The 15,006-nt window shown below is 45.7% G+C and overlaps 1 protein-coding gene across 1 annotated transcript in view; it reads left to right on the forward strand.

The window, feature by feature from the left end:
• The window catches only part of EFHC2 (EF-hand domain containing 2), a 127,997-nt gene that overhangs the window by 48,789 nt on the left and 64,202 nt on the right, over positions 1-15,006 (forward strand). The window contains exons 6-7 of the mRNA XM_056858428.1: positions 6,854-6,964; positions 7,270-7,408. Coding sequence (XP_056714406.1) covers positions 6,854-6,964; positions 7,270-7,408 — 250 coding nt within the window. The remainder of the gene's footprint in view (positions 1-6,853; positions 6,965-7,269; positions 7,409-15,006) is intronic.

Here is a 15,006-nt window from a genome sequence, read left to right on the forward strand (position 1 = left end):
GCCTTTCCAGCATAGACCTGAGTGGCCTGGTATGATACGATAAAGACGAGAAGGCGTGAGATACCACTGGCACATAATTTTATAAGCTAGTTCTTTAATGTTGGTAGAAGCTGATTTAAGAGGGTACATCTTCCGAATAGATGTCCAGTCATCCTCAGAGATATTAGATTTGATTTCTCTCTACCACTTGTAAGTACATGAAGGAACTAAAGGAGAGTTATCTTTCCCCTTTAATTATCGAAGGTCTCTGCAGATTAGGTGACATTACAGCTGTCTACTTAAAACTAAAAAGAAAGAGTCTTGCAAGAAAGAATGGTCTAAGATAGTATCTCTTGCAAAAAAAATAAATCTTACAGATTTTTGGCACAAACATAAGACCTTTAGTTCCCAAGTGGATCCTATACCTCCAGTTTCCTCTTCTAAATGGGAACAGCATTGTAATGTATGTATATAGTTGGGCGACATGCAGGGGGAAACTTAGGAGCTTGAGTCCTGGACGAAGGCTCCTAAGTCCTGCATGCGCCATTGGTCTAAACCGGCTCGTGCCATTGGCCCTAAGCCGGCACGGGTCATTGGTAACCCGGGACTGTTTCCCCCCTATCATGGATCGGGGGAGTGGCGTGGGCCGGCCAAGGGAGCATATAAGCAGGGCCGTTTGCACTGAGTTCTCCAGTTCTGTTCTTCAATAAACGCGTTGTTGTTGGAACTCCGTCTCGACCTCGTGTGTCCTCCCCACGCGGACTTAACAGTGGCGACGAAGGCTGGTAGGCAGTCCGGCTTGCTACAGAAATCACTCTTTCTGAAATCTCTCTCGATTCTCCGCGACTTCACGGTGCCCGGTAGGCAGTCCGGCTCGCCTTGCTGAAATCCCTCGACGCACCTGAGACGCAACACTTCGCTGCGATGGCCACCCGAGGATCGCTGGAAGCGTTTGATTCCGCCAACCCCAGCGAGTGGGAGAGCTACGCTGACCAGGTTGTGTGCTTCATGGACGCCAACGACATCGATGACGAGGGCAAGCAGTGGTCGATTTTCCTCAGTATGTGCGGGCCAAAGACCTTCCAGCTCGCCCAGTCCTTGATGGCCCCCACCAAGGTGATCACGGCGCCATTAAAGGACATACTGGCCACACTGGGGAACCATTTCACGCCCCAGCCGACGCGCCTTGCTCAACCGACTGCACCCCGACCTGGCGCCAGAGGGCCCCTGTCACAAGTCCACGGTGGCCGCCCCGAGAGTCATGGCACAGGACGCTCCGGTCTATGCCCGCAACTATGGGGTGGGACCCACCTGGTTTCCAACCACCGTACAGGAGTCAACGGGTCTGGTGTCTTACCGGGTCACCACCCCGGAGGGGCAACTGCTGCACCGGCACATTGTCCAGCTCCGCCGCCGCCCAGCAGACCTGCCTGTCGTTCCTGTCGCAGCGACGCTGATGCGTCCCGATGCCCCAGCTCAGGAGCCAGCGCCGCCGCTGGGCCACGAGTAGCCGGGGGATCGGTTGTGGCCCAGAGACGCGGCCACCACAGATGATCCAACGGTGGATGCCCCTGCTGCCGCAGAGGCAAGCCCCGTACCGGTTTCCTCAGCGGCAACCCCCGTTCCTGTGCCACGCGGTTTCCAGCACCCCCGAGCACCCCTGAGCCACCTAAAGGACTTTGTGTGTTCCCGCATTGTCCGGACTTAGGGGGGATATAGTTAGGTGACATGCAGGGGGAAACTTAGGAGCTTGAGTCCTGGACGAAGGATCCTAACTCCTGCATGCGCCATTGGTCCAAACCGGCTCACGCCATTGGCCCTAAGCCGGCATGCTCCATTGGTAACCCGGGATTGTTTCCCCCTATCACGGATCAGGGGGGAGTGGTGTGGGCCGGCCAAGGGAGCATATAAGCAGGGCCGTTTGCACTGAGTTCTCCAGTTCTGTTCTGGTCTTCAATAAACGCGTTGTTGTTGGAACTCCGTCTCGACCTCGTGTGTCCTCCCCAAGCGGACTTAACAAGCATTATGAAAAAGTTTTTGCCATAGCTAGGGATAAATCAGAAACCCCACTTAATTTAAGAATTTCAACATTTCCAAGCTGGCCAGATGTTACAAACAGGGAAGTAGTCATTCTAATAAAAGTTTTAAAACAGGGGAAGTCTCCAGGATGTGACTGTATTCCACCTGAATTTCTTAAACTTGATCCAGTCTGGTGGGCTTCCTTTCTGGCACCTTTATTTACTGAGATAAATCAGAACGGGGAATATCTGATAGTTGGAAATTAGCAATTATAGTCCCATTTTTTAAAAGGGAACAAAAAATGATCCATCTAATTATCATCCGATGAGTTTACTCTCTGTCATAGGCAAACTTTATGCTAGCCACCTAGCTAATAGGCTGAAAGTGTGGATAGAAGACTCAAACATCTTAAGCAATGCCCAATATGGACTTAGGAAAAAACATTGTTTGCACCATTGCTTCATGTTATCACCACTGGCCAACAAATACATAAGAGGAGCTGGTGGTGTTCTATATTCTTCATTTATTGATCTTTGTGGTGCATTCGATTCCATACCTCTTGTTAGACTTTGGAAAAAAGTCTTTAATATGGGCTTGCCTGGCAGATTATTGATGCTTATTAGGAATTTATATTCTGAAAACCTTATGTGGATTCATATACCAGGTAGCTCTACCCTCTCGAAACTAATCAAGGTAAAAAGAGATGTAAAGTGGGGCTGTATCCTTGCTCCACATCTATTTGATTTATACATCAGTTACTTTCTATCTAGGCAGGATTGTAGATCCTGTTCTCCTCAGCTAAGTGGCCAGCCAATAGCATACTTAGCATATGCAGACAATCTGGTAATGTTAGCCCGTACACTCCCAGGTATTCTGAAAATTTTAAAGGAGTTTTATTATTATTGCACTAAAAATATTTAGAAATAAATTTTGACAAAATGAAGGTTTTAATCACTAAATCTAAACTTAAAAGGGTGCATTTCTTATTCCCTGTGGGGAAATTCTATAGAAATAGTAAGATATTTTAAGTAACTCGGGGTCATGTTTATGTACCCGCTTTCTTGGGACTTGCATGTGTGTGTGTGTAAAGTGCCGTCAAGTCGCAGCTGACTTATGACGACCCCTTATGGGGTTTTCAAGGCAAGAGACTTAACAGAGGTGGTTTGCCAGTGCCTTCCTCTGTTTAGCAACCCTGGACTTCCTTGGTGGTCTCCCATCCAAATACTAACCAGGGCTGACCCTGCGTAGCTTCTGAGATCTGACAAGATCAGGCTAGCCGCATATCCATACATTAATGCTAAAGTTAAATTCCTCATTTATCTTCCTTAAAAAATTCTACTTTTGCAAAGGAGGGCAGTTTGTACCAGCCCTTATGATCCTGTATAGAGCAATCATATATTTGATTGTTAGATATGCTACTCCAGTTTCGTACACTGGCCATATAGAACATCTCGATAGTCTTCAAGTTAATTTTTAAGAAGCTTGCTGGGTATTCCGCGATGTATCTCCTCCACGATATGGTTAGAACTGGGGCTCCCAAACTTATCAACTATTATATATCAATCTGTCATTAAATTTTGGTACTCCCTCTTTGAGCCATCAACAACTCCTGACGTGTTTCAGTTGCTAATCTCAGATATCTCTGTGTCCACCTAGATTAGCAGGTTAGACAAAAGATTTTCCCTGAAAGCTGCAAGGAATAGTACTCAGAAAGCAAGCTGTAAACAATTACAAAATAAGATCTTAAATGAGGATTGGTTCTTAGTGTTTAAAGACGCAAATCGTAAATGTTCACCTTGCTTCTTCCAGATACTCTTCAACAAAACTTTCTCCTTGCCAGGCTATTTCTGCAGGTTAGAAATTCATAAGTTCAGATGAGCTTCCTTATTGGCGAGATGTAATGCCCTAGACTCAACCAAGACACAATGGTGATACAATAAAATTATTGTAGAAGAACGAAAATGCCCATTTTGTCTGGATCAAATAGACTCCCTAGCCCACACTGTTTTAGCATGTCCACAAAATAATATTGCATGAAATAAATATATCACTCCCTAAATAAAACAGCTAAAGACACTTTATGCTGTCAAATAGATCAGTCAATTGCATAAGAGATGTGGCAACTTTTCTCTTTATGTGTCAAGAAAAAAATTAAATTTCATTTCCCCTTTTTAAAGTGTGAAGTGGTTGATGGATAGCCAGTGGCTGTTAAAGCTAGGGAAAGGAAAGGAGAGTTATCTTTAAAAGTTTTGTATAATGCTGAAATAATACCTTTACAATAAGTTTGTCTATTTAGTATGTGTCTCAAATTTTGTCAACTGTCTAGTAATGCATTGTTGGATAGCTAGTGCCTGAAACAAATGCAATATTTGAAGATATTGGAACCAATACATTTTACTTTCATCCATGCTGTCTTGTCGTAATGACCTACTTTTTGATGTACCTTTTACAGACAAGTCTATTAATCTGTAGATGTTTCTGTTTTTTCAAGTATTCTGTAGGCCTGTATCTTGTCCAGGTGGGGAAAAGGCTTGGCCTGTTATTGTAGAAGCCAGTGAAATTTCTTGAGACAAGATTTTCTTTCTGTTATCCCAAATTAGCAGTGTAGTCATAAGAAAGGGGTTCTGCTTTATTCCTTTTGGTCTTGCCGAGGATGTTTGCCATACCAGGTCTTCTAGGGGAACTTCAGGACTATAGCTCTGTTCTAACTGAAGCCATGGTGAACTATTGCTAGGTCCTAAATAATGTAATATATTATGTATTTGAGCTACCTCATAATATAGATTAAGATCAGGTACATTTAACTTTCCTTTGTTTGATGGCAGCATGAGAGTATGAGAAGGGATTCTACCTTTCTTATTATTCCAAATAAACCTATGTAACAACTGTTTTCTAGAAGTAAATGTAGGGAGTGTTTGAAATAAAAGTAACCGTGCAGTCCTGAAGGGGGGGGGGGCTGCAGCCGCATAGGAGCCGGCTTGACCTTGCGCTAGCGTCTGTACCACTTTGCTTCATGATAAGTGGCACCTACACTGGCATGGGGGCACTTATGCCGGCCTCCAGGAACGGTGCAACAATGCGGGCCTCGGGCGCCGGAGCTGCCGCGTTCCTGGAAGCGAGTGCTGGCATTGAGGGGGCATTCCTAGGGGGCAGAGCTGCCTTTAGATAGCTTCCAAACCCTTTTTGGCCTGGGAACACCCCTTTGTGCTGCTGCAGAGCTGCACCAGGAAAATAGCTGGCACAGCCCTGTGTAATGCAATGGGCGATTTTCACAGGGTTGTATTTTTAAAGCTGTTCTAATTTTATTTTTCTGGTCGGGAAACCTCTCAGACTGCAGTGCTACTGTGCCGTTCACAGCTGTGCCCCAACTACCACCCCCTTCAGGAATGGGCTGTAAGAGTTTAGGAAATATTATTTTAATTTGATTAATTCACATAATCCATATTAGATTAAATTTTGTCCATTCAGTCAATATTTGTTTAATTTTTAAAAATCAGTATCATAGTTTATCTGGTTAAGATGTTGTAAGTTTGGGGAAACACCTATATATTTCCAGGATATGGGATTCCATTTAAATCGGTATTGTGCTTTAATATAATCTTCTCTTTTCTGTGCTACCTTCAGTGGTATTAATTCTGATTTAGCGTAGTTTATTTAGAAAACAGATAATTCCCCATATGTTTGTAAAGTGTCCATTATAATTGGAATACTAAATGTACAATGGGATATGTAATGAATTATAGCATCTGCAAATAGACTAATTTTGTGGTGCAGTCCATCGATTTTTTATGCCAGTAATATCTACATTAGAGCATATAGCTTCTGCTTCTAGTCCTACTGATAAAGCAAATATCAAGGGAGATAGAGGACAGCCTTGTCAAGTTCCTCTCTGTATATCTGTTTGTCTAGATCTGAAATTATTCACTTTAACTTGAGCTGTTAGTGAGTTGTACATAGCAGAGATTGTCTGGAGGAAGCCTTCCCCAAAACCCATATGAGATAAATAAGAATGTAAGAAGACTCCCTCTAAGTGATCAAACACTTTCTCTGCAGTTGAGAAAGTGTTTTAATGGGCAGATTTAAGCTGAAATGGGATGGAGATCATATACAGTCATTTATATTTTAATGGCCAAAAGTGTTTCATTTTTACTGGTTGAATTTTCACTAAAGATCTGTTGGTGAGATTATGCACTCCTAGGGTCTTGGTTTTTTAAAATTCCAAAATAACTTCTGTCCCCTGGTTAATGAAGAATACAAAATTCATGCTCAGCAATTCCTTTATCATTCTTGATTTCTAATGATGTCAGTGGAAGCACTATATGCTGCTTGATTCAGTGGGCCAAATTAATTAATTAATTAATTTTAATTGACGTTATTTATAGTTTGTTTTCTCACAGGGACTCAAGGCAGATTACACATAGTGAGTCAGTTCAGTCAACAAAATGGGACATTCTTTAACCAATGCATTAGGGTTTTAGAAGCCTGGAACCATTAGAAAGAACTGAAGCACAGCATGAGTGTTCACATGACACACTGACACAAAAATTACGTAATGGGATCCTACTTACTTTAAGCTACACACAGCAGTAAAGACCACAGTCCCTGATCATTTATCCAAGTAAATTTGTGAACAATTTTGTACAGTGCAACCCTATCATCTGGGCAGAAAACTTGCTTGAATAATTCAGTTTTGCACAGTGTGTGGAAATGCAAATGGAGTATTACATTCAGCAGCAATATAAAAAGAGTGCACAAGCTGACTTTGTATACATCAGTTTATAGGTAGTCTAGATTAATTCTGTTGCATTGCTCTGATAAATGCAGATATTCACAGCCTACATATTTTCTCACCCAGTATGCTCCAGTTGGATTGTACCAACCTGGTACAATCACAGATCGGACAGTCCTTAATGTGTTTGGAGGCTTAGTGGGAAATAAAGGCCGTTTCATTCTGGACAATTGTAAGGTAAGAAAGTTTAGGCAACTATATTTGATAGGATGTAGCTACATTTGTAGCTGTGATCTTTAAATGGATAACTTTGTTTAACAAAGCAAATGAGACCTTTGCCAAAAGGTTTGCCAAATTCAGTATTTTTGCTGTTGTTGCCTTACTGGGTTACTTAGAAGGCAGCTTGGGTTGGGTTGAGGTTTGGGTGGGAAATAAGGGAGTTTGTTAAACAGAATCTCTTTTTGTGTTAAGTTTCCACTTCTGAAATGTTCATCTCAATGTGAGATTCATGTAGATTTTTTGTATATATTTCCTATTACTAGACAGGAGCCGTGCATCAAGAATTTTATAAAGATTGTGACCTGAGAATAGGGTCAGTAATCAATGCTTGGGGAAGAAAGATAGTTCTCTGCGATTGTGATGAATTTACCAAAGAATATTATAGGACAAAATATGGAGTCAGTAAGTAACAATACTGATACTTTGATGTACTAATCTTAATTGTCAACTTGTTCAGGGTTTTTTGACATTTTTGAAAATATTTATAGGAGAGATTTTAGCTAAAATACTATAGAAACAATGTAGTTTAGTAGCAAACAGTAAGATGTGATGTCTTGACCCAGGTCCGCATGGGCTGCCCTTATCACTTCAGTGACTTGCAGAGATGCATTTGTGAAGAAAGGCAGGGTGATTGAAAGATGGAATTTCCTGCTCACATAAACACTGGTCAGCTTTTTGCAGCTAATCTGTCAGACCCAGTATTTCTCCCAGTTGTTTCCCATTTACTCTTTATTTGTCTTTCTAAAACACCAATTGCTGCTGCTCTTACTATCTCTCCATGTGAGTGAGCTGTAGCTTGCTTGACTTCATGAGAGATCTGCAACTTGCTGAATTTATTTTCTGGATAGAAACCTATTGTTATAATGTCTTTATTTTTTATTAGATGGATATGTATATGGTTTTACTCTATTTTTGGCAACACATTACATGTGGAAATTTTCTATCTAACAAGAAGTGACGTGAGTTCAGAACTGAAATATTCTTCACTCACCAAAAGATGTCAGATTTGTTCAGTGCACAGCTATAAGTTAACTATTCTTTTAAAACTGTTCATCTCTGTCAGAGTCTTTTAAAATATCACCAGTTGCAGAAGATGTTGATTGTGCTGTTGTCAGATTCTAATTATCACAGATTGCATTGAGACTTCTGGCATTTCTGTTGTCATTTGCTGTGATACTTTCTTTAAATTAGAAACTGTCAAGATAGCTTAACAGTTCTAGGAAGAAATATGTATTTCTGTGTTGAGAACATGTATCTGATTTAAGCTACAATGGTTAGCATAATTACTTGGAAGTGAGGCCTCAAGTAGATGAGATGTTGGAGATCTGTGATTGAGTTTTCTGTCTCTTTAAATTCCCATTAATAGCATCTGGGAAGTAGATGAGATGTTGGAGATCTGTGATTGGGTTTTCTGTCTCTTTAAATCCCCATTAATAGCATCTGGGAAGGTAGATGGGAGAAATGAAATTTGCATGAAAGAAGAACTGATATCACAGTTACAGAATGAGATACTAGTTAGGCAGAGTAAATAGTAAAACAGAATTGGAAGTCATGGTTAGTGCCTAACTGAATACTAACTGGTTACATTTTATACCATGACCAAGAAGGCCGATGCAATCTTCATCTTCATGAGCAATTCTTTCATGTCCAAGACCTGGGGGAAAATATTGAATATTGTTCAATACCTGCAAGACTGCATGTGGAGTATTTTGTTCACTTTGGAGTATTACAATTCAGGAAGGATTTTATTTATTAGATTTTTATCCTTTCTCCAAGACACTCAGTATATGGCATACATGGCTTCCCCTCCAACTCCTTTCTACCTTTACAGTAATCCTATAGGTAGGTTGGGCTGAGAAGGCATGACTGGCCTAACATGAGCATCATGGCTGATTGGGGATCTGAGTCTCCCTAATTGCTTGGCCAGTTCTCATGCTTTTGACATATTGGAAGAAGTTCAAAGAAAACTGCAATGATCCAGAAGAAACTTAGTGTGCAATCCTGAAGGAGGGGTGGAGCCACACAGAAACCGGCGTGACCCTAGGCTGGCATCTGTGCCACTTGTGCCATGCAAAGTGGCATGGATACCAGTGTAGGGCAACTTATGCTGGTGGCAGTGAGGCACTCGGACGCTGCTGCAGCCTCCTGGCACGCAATACCTCGTGCTGCATCCTGGGACATGTTCCTGGGGCATTCCTGGGGGCGGAGCTGCCTTTTGGCAGCTTCCTAACCGCTTTCACCCTTGGAACGTCCCCTCATGCAGCAGTGTTGCTACACTACCATTTTAGGTGGTACAGTCTTGCTGCAGTCAATGGGGGCCTTTTCCTTTTCCTGCTCGTTTAATGGTTTTAAATTTTCTTTCAGTGGCTGGAAGGTCTCTGAAGAGGTGGTGCAGCTGCACCTGTCCCGACCGCCATGTTTCTACCCCTTCTTTAGGAATGGGCTTCCTGAGAATTTTTTTTTATTTCTGAGCCTTGTGTATTCTCACTCTGAGGTCAGAGGACATCTTCATCTTCATCAGGTGGTTTCCTTCCTATGCTCAGAGAGGCAGGATCTAAACTTTCATTTCCTGTCCCCTGGGCTAGGACCGCCCCCTGATCTTGTCAGACATGGTCTGAGAAGGAATGTTGTGGTTTCTCCAGGTGCTGGCCATGGCCAGTTCTGTATCCACTAAACAGTGTGTTTAGACTACTCCCCGTGGGAAGACTTCTAGCACCCCGTCAGCTCCTGGGAGGGGGGTTGCCATGGTAGCCAGACCCATCCCGATTTGCCCTTTGCTCTTCCATATATGCCCTGTACCGTTCCCATAGTTTTCACTAGTGTCCTTTTGACTCTTAGCTTCTGTTAACCTGTGGATTTTCTAATAAATCAACTCTCTTTGGACTGCTTGTCTGCTGATGTCTGTTTATGGGATTATCACGGGACTAGAGCTTACATTAGGACACTAGTCCTGTCCTATTTTTTTATCCCTGGCTGGAGCCCTGGAGGGATCGCCGGGACCTCGGGTTGGAGCTAAGGACGTGCTCCCCGAGGGTGTTTTCCCTGGCTGGAGCCCTGGAGGGTCCGCCGGGAGGCCGGGTTAGAGATTTGGGTCAGCTCCCTGAGGATTCTGATCTACTTCGGGCTATCCTTGCGGAGGCACAGCGGACTCAAGCCGAGTCCGACCGGCTGACTGGGTTGGTCGTGGATCAGTGGCATCGGCTGGCGGCAGCGGCCCCCTGGGAGATGCGGGGCGCTGATCTCCGCGCCCATAATGAACTGTGGTGGTTAGACGTTTTGCTGAAGGAGACCCGGTTGGCTCAAGAGGACGCAACTCTCTTAACCCAGCTTTTTGACGAGGTTGCAGTTCACAGGGCACAGCGGGAACCACCGGTCCCAATCCAAGGGTCCATCTCCTCGTTCCCAATGGCGGGAGATGGGAGTGGAACTTTTCCGGACCTCAACCTGGGCAGCCGGGACGCGCATAACCTGGCCGCCAGGACAGTGTTGTCCCTTATGGATTTACCGCCAGACCTGGCGTCGGAGGACGATGTGGTTAAGGTGCTACATCCAGAGTTTGGTTCTTCCTCCGTGGAGCTTGCCTGCACGGTTTTACCACTGCTGGGTAAGCATAAGGAAGTGGACAATTATATGAGAGAACAAGGCCATGCGTTCCCCACGGAAGATAGTCGGGTAAGATTAGTCTCTTCTCTTCTGACTGGGAGGGCTGCAGAGTGGATGATCCTACAGTTTGATACCCGGGCCTGATCCGTCCGCTCACTCAACGAATTTATGCGAGCATTAAGACAACGTTTTGAGGTCCCGTTCCAGGCGGAGAAAGCCAAGGCTGCCCTTTTGCAACTCCGGCAAGGATCTTCTTCGGTCAGGGAGTTTGCTGATGAGTTTCAATGACTCGCTAGTACAATCGTCGATTGGACGGAGGCTACACAAGTGCATTACATCCGAGAAGCCTTACACTCAGAGATTTTGAACTGGGCTTATATGCAACGGGATCCAGCCACCCTGGAGGAGTGGATCCAACTGGCTGAGGAAGTGGAAAGCCACCACCAGTTCATCTCTCTTGCCCGACGTCGGGCCAAGGAGGGGGAAGGCCAGAAAAATCCTCCCAAGGCCGGAGCTCCTGCCCCGTGGAGACCGGCTCATCCCTCGCAAGACCGAGTGTCGCAGTTTCAAAGGGCCGAAGGGGACGCCTCGTGGGAGAGGACGCGCTTGGAGAAGAGGCGCTGCGGCTGATCGTATTGTTGCTCCAGGACGGAGAGCGCCCCCAGCCCTTCACATTGAGGAGTCTGCAAGTGAGCCATCGCCAGCGGACCCACCGGGGTCCCAGATTACAATTTCCCCGGGAGGGGACAGCTCTGCTTCGTCGGAGGAAGGCAGCCACTGGGACCCTCCTGCTGTGAACTTGGAGTCTCCCCTGGATCAATCAAAAAACGGACTGGGTCTGCAATGAATGGAGCGACACTGCAGACCTCCGCAGATGCTTCTGCAAAACCCAAGGCTCCCTTAATGGTGAGTGAGGTGGGAGAGACTGTTTATGTAGATGTAGTATTGCAACATTATAGAAGGGGCCCCCAGTTACAAGTGAAAGCTTTAATAGACTCTGGGTGTGCCCGCTCCTTGATCAATGAGGCCACGTTTCAGGCACTCAAAGTCAAGTTGGTGCCTTTGCCGGCACCTGTTCAGTTCGCCAAGATGGATGGCAGTGATTTCAAGGGTGGGCCAGTGGACCGTCGCACTTGGGGAGTAGCGATGGGAATGGGCCACCATTGGGAACAAATAGACTTTACTATAGCCCCCAATATTCGTTACGCTGTGGGAATAAATTGGCTCAGGGGGCACAGCCCCTCCATTGACTGGGAGGCTGAGACTTTAGCATTTCAGAACCCAATATGTGAACAGCACCGATACGAAGTAGCGGTCAAAACCGTAATCCAATCAACTCCTGCCCTGGTGTCAGACACTTCTAATTCATCCCAACTACCTCCTGAGCATCAGGACTTTACGGATGTCTTTAATGTACAGGAACGTGATGTGCTACCCCCCCACAGTAGGACCGACTGTGCTATTGAGGTGGTGGGGAATGGAAAACTACCAAAAAGCAAAATTTACCCCATGTGCTCTTCTGAAAGAACAGTGCTCCGTGAGTTCTTAGGCAAGAATCTGGCTCGAGGTTTCATCCGACCCTCTACCGCGCCTTATTCGGCCCCAGCTTTTTTCGTGCGTAAAAAAACTAGTGACTTGCGTTTGTGCATCGATTTTCGAAAACTTAATGCAGTTACTCAAACCAATGCCTACCCCATCCCTCTGATCTCAGATCTTCTGGGGCAACTAAAGGAGGGAAGCATTTTCACGAAATTGGATTTGGTCGAAGCCTATTATAGAATCAGAATTCGAGAAGATGAACCCCTCACAACCTTCTCCAGTTGCTTTGGCATGTTTGAGTTTCTAGTGATGCCTTTTGGATTGAAAGGGGCTCCAGGGGTCTTTATGCAACTCATTAACAAGATCCTACACGACTTGCTGTTCAAGGGGGTGGTGGTCTACTTAGATGATATTCTTATTTATTCTAAGACCATGGATGAACATATCGCCCTGGTTAGGGAAGTGTTGCAACGTCTCAGAGACAATCAGCTCTATGCTAAGGTGTCCAAGTGCGAGTTCCACCAAAAACAGTTAACTTTTCTGGGCTATATAATATCACACCAAGGACTTATGATGGACCCAGAAAAGGTGCAAGCCGTGATCAATTGGGAACCCTCCTCCACACGTAATCAGGTTCAAAGATTTCTCGGGTTTGCAAATTTCTACAGAGGGTTCCTCCCCCACTTCGCCCAGATTGCGTTGCCCATCACAGACCTCCTTAAAACTAAGGGAAAGGGAAGCGTGGCCACCTTGCCTACGGCCAGAGTAAATTGGACCCCCCAGTGTCAAACTGCTTTTGACAGTCTCAAACAACTGTTCACCTCCGAACCGGTTTTACAGCACCCCCTGATTGTGAACAAATGTTTGTGGTCCAAGTAGACGTGTCTGAGGTAGCTATGGGAGGTGCGCTGCTGCAGCGAGGGGGGGATGGTCAACTGCATCCGTGTGCTTCTCTAAGAAGTTCACGCAATCTTAGCTCAATTGGGAAAATGAGGCTGCTGCGGTTAAACATGCCCTCACAGTGTGGAGACAGTTTTTAGAAGGATCTAAAGTCCCTTTTGAGGTTTGGAGCGATCACAAAAACTTGGAGGCTTTAACGGGAGCTTGCAAACTCTTCGAAACAGGTACGATGGGCGGACTTCTTTGCCCAATTCCGCTTCGTATTGAAACATGTACTAGGGAAGCAAAACTTACTGGCCGATGCTTTGTCTAGGCTTCCCCAATATCCTACCAAGGTCGAGCGTCCCACAGAGTCTCTCTTCACCCCTTCCCAAAGAGGTTTACTGCCCACCCTGGCAGTCCAGACCCGGTCGCAAACCTGGCTCCCAATGCTACTGCCCTCGGAGGGGGGAAAGCCCAACGCCCGACCACATCAGTCTAGCCGTCCACTCTGATCCCCTCGCCTCCCTCACCAGCACGGACTCCTCCACCCATGCAGCCTACCGGTGCGAGTCTCGGGTTGCGGGGACCCGACCTTCTGATTGAGCCATCCACCCTGCTCCCCTCAACGGCGCCGGCCCCTCCTCCCTCCGAGACGCCTGCCGGCATGGTTCCTAAAGTACAGGAGGAGGGGCTTAGTGATTCCTTCAAGGAAACTCTTCATCGCTGTTGCCAAGCAGAGCTCTCCCCCCGAACCCTCCCTGCTTTTTTGATTGAACGCGGAGGATATTGGTACAAAGATTCGAAGTTATATGTTCCTACTATGCTGCTGGGGGAGGTTTTGGGTCTAGTTCATGGAGCTAAGACCGCAGGACACTTTGGGTTTCTCAAAACATTACACTTGCTGAGGAGACAGTTTTGGTGGGCGGGCATGCGATCAGATGTGGATTCGTTCATCCGCAGTTGCCCAGTGTGCGCTGCTGCCAAGAGACCCTAAGGCAAGCCGCCTGGACTGTTACAACCTTTGAAGACCCCCACTAGACCCTGGGAGGTAATCGTGATGGATTTTATGACTGATCTGCCCCTTAGTGAGGGGAAAACTGTACTTTGGGTAGTCACGGATTTGTTTTCAAAACAGGTACATCTTGTACCTTGCGCAGGTATCCCTTCCTCCCCAAAACTGGCACGCCTCTTTGCGTCACATGTCTTCCGATTGCACATTTTTCTGCGCAAGGTGGTGAGTGACCGCAGGGGAACATATGTGGCTAAATTCTGGAAAGCTTTCCTAAAATTGGTTGGAGTGGAACAAGGACTGTCAAGCGCCTTCCATCCCCAAACAGATGGCCTGACGGAACGGGTAAATGCTGTGTTGGAATGCTACATGCGCTGTTATGTTAATTACCACCAAGATGATTGGGTGGGACTGTTGCCCTTCGCTGAATATGCTTACAATAATGCTGTGCACCAGTCCACTGGATTTAGCCCATTTCAAACTGTATGGACAAGAGTTTGTCCCCATCAGGCATGTTGATGTTTCAGGGGAGGAGGGAGGTGGCGATGTGGCTGAATGGGTGCACGATTCAGACAACCTGGCCGTGGCTGATAAAAAAATCTGGAACGTGCCAAACGTAAATATAAAGCTCAAGCTGACAAATACCATTCACCAGGTAAAGAGTACGGGCTGGGGGATTTAGTTTATCTGTCCACCAAAAATCTACGGTCAACCCGCCCGTGTGGCAAACTCAGTGCCAAGTTTGTGGGTCCGTTCCCCATCTCCCGGATTATCAACCCGGTAACTGTAGAACTCTTGCTCTCCAAGTCTCTAAGGAGAATCCATCCCGTGTTTCATGTCAGTCTATTGAAACCGCATGTTCCCTCCCCGGAGTGGCATCCTGACCCACTGCCTGCAGCACCTGTGATGGTGGGGGGGGGAGCATTTTGAAATCGCAAAAATCCTGGACTTGCGTATCCGTCATAGT

This window comes from Euleptes europaea, chromosome 12, assembly GCF_029931775.1.
Source record: "Euleptes europaea isolate rEulEur1 chromosome 12, rEulEur1.hap1, whole genome shotgun sequence".
Lineage (NCBI taxonomy): Eukaryota > Metazoa > Chordata > Lepidosauria > Squamata > Sphaerodactylidae > Euleptes > Euleptes europaea.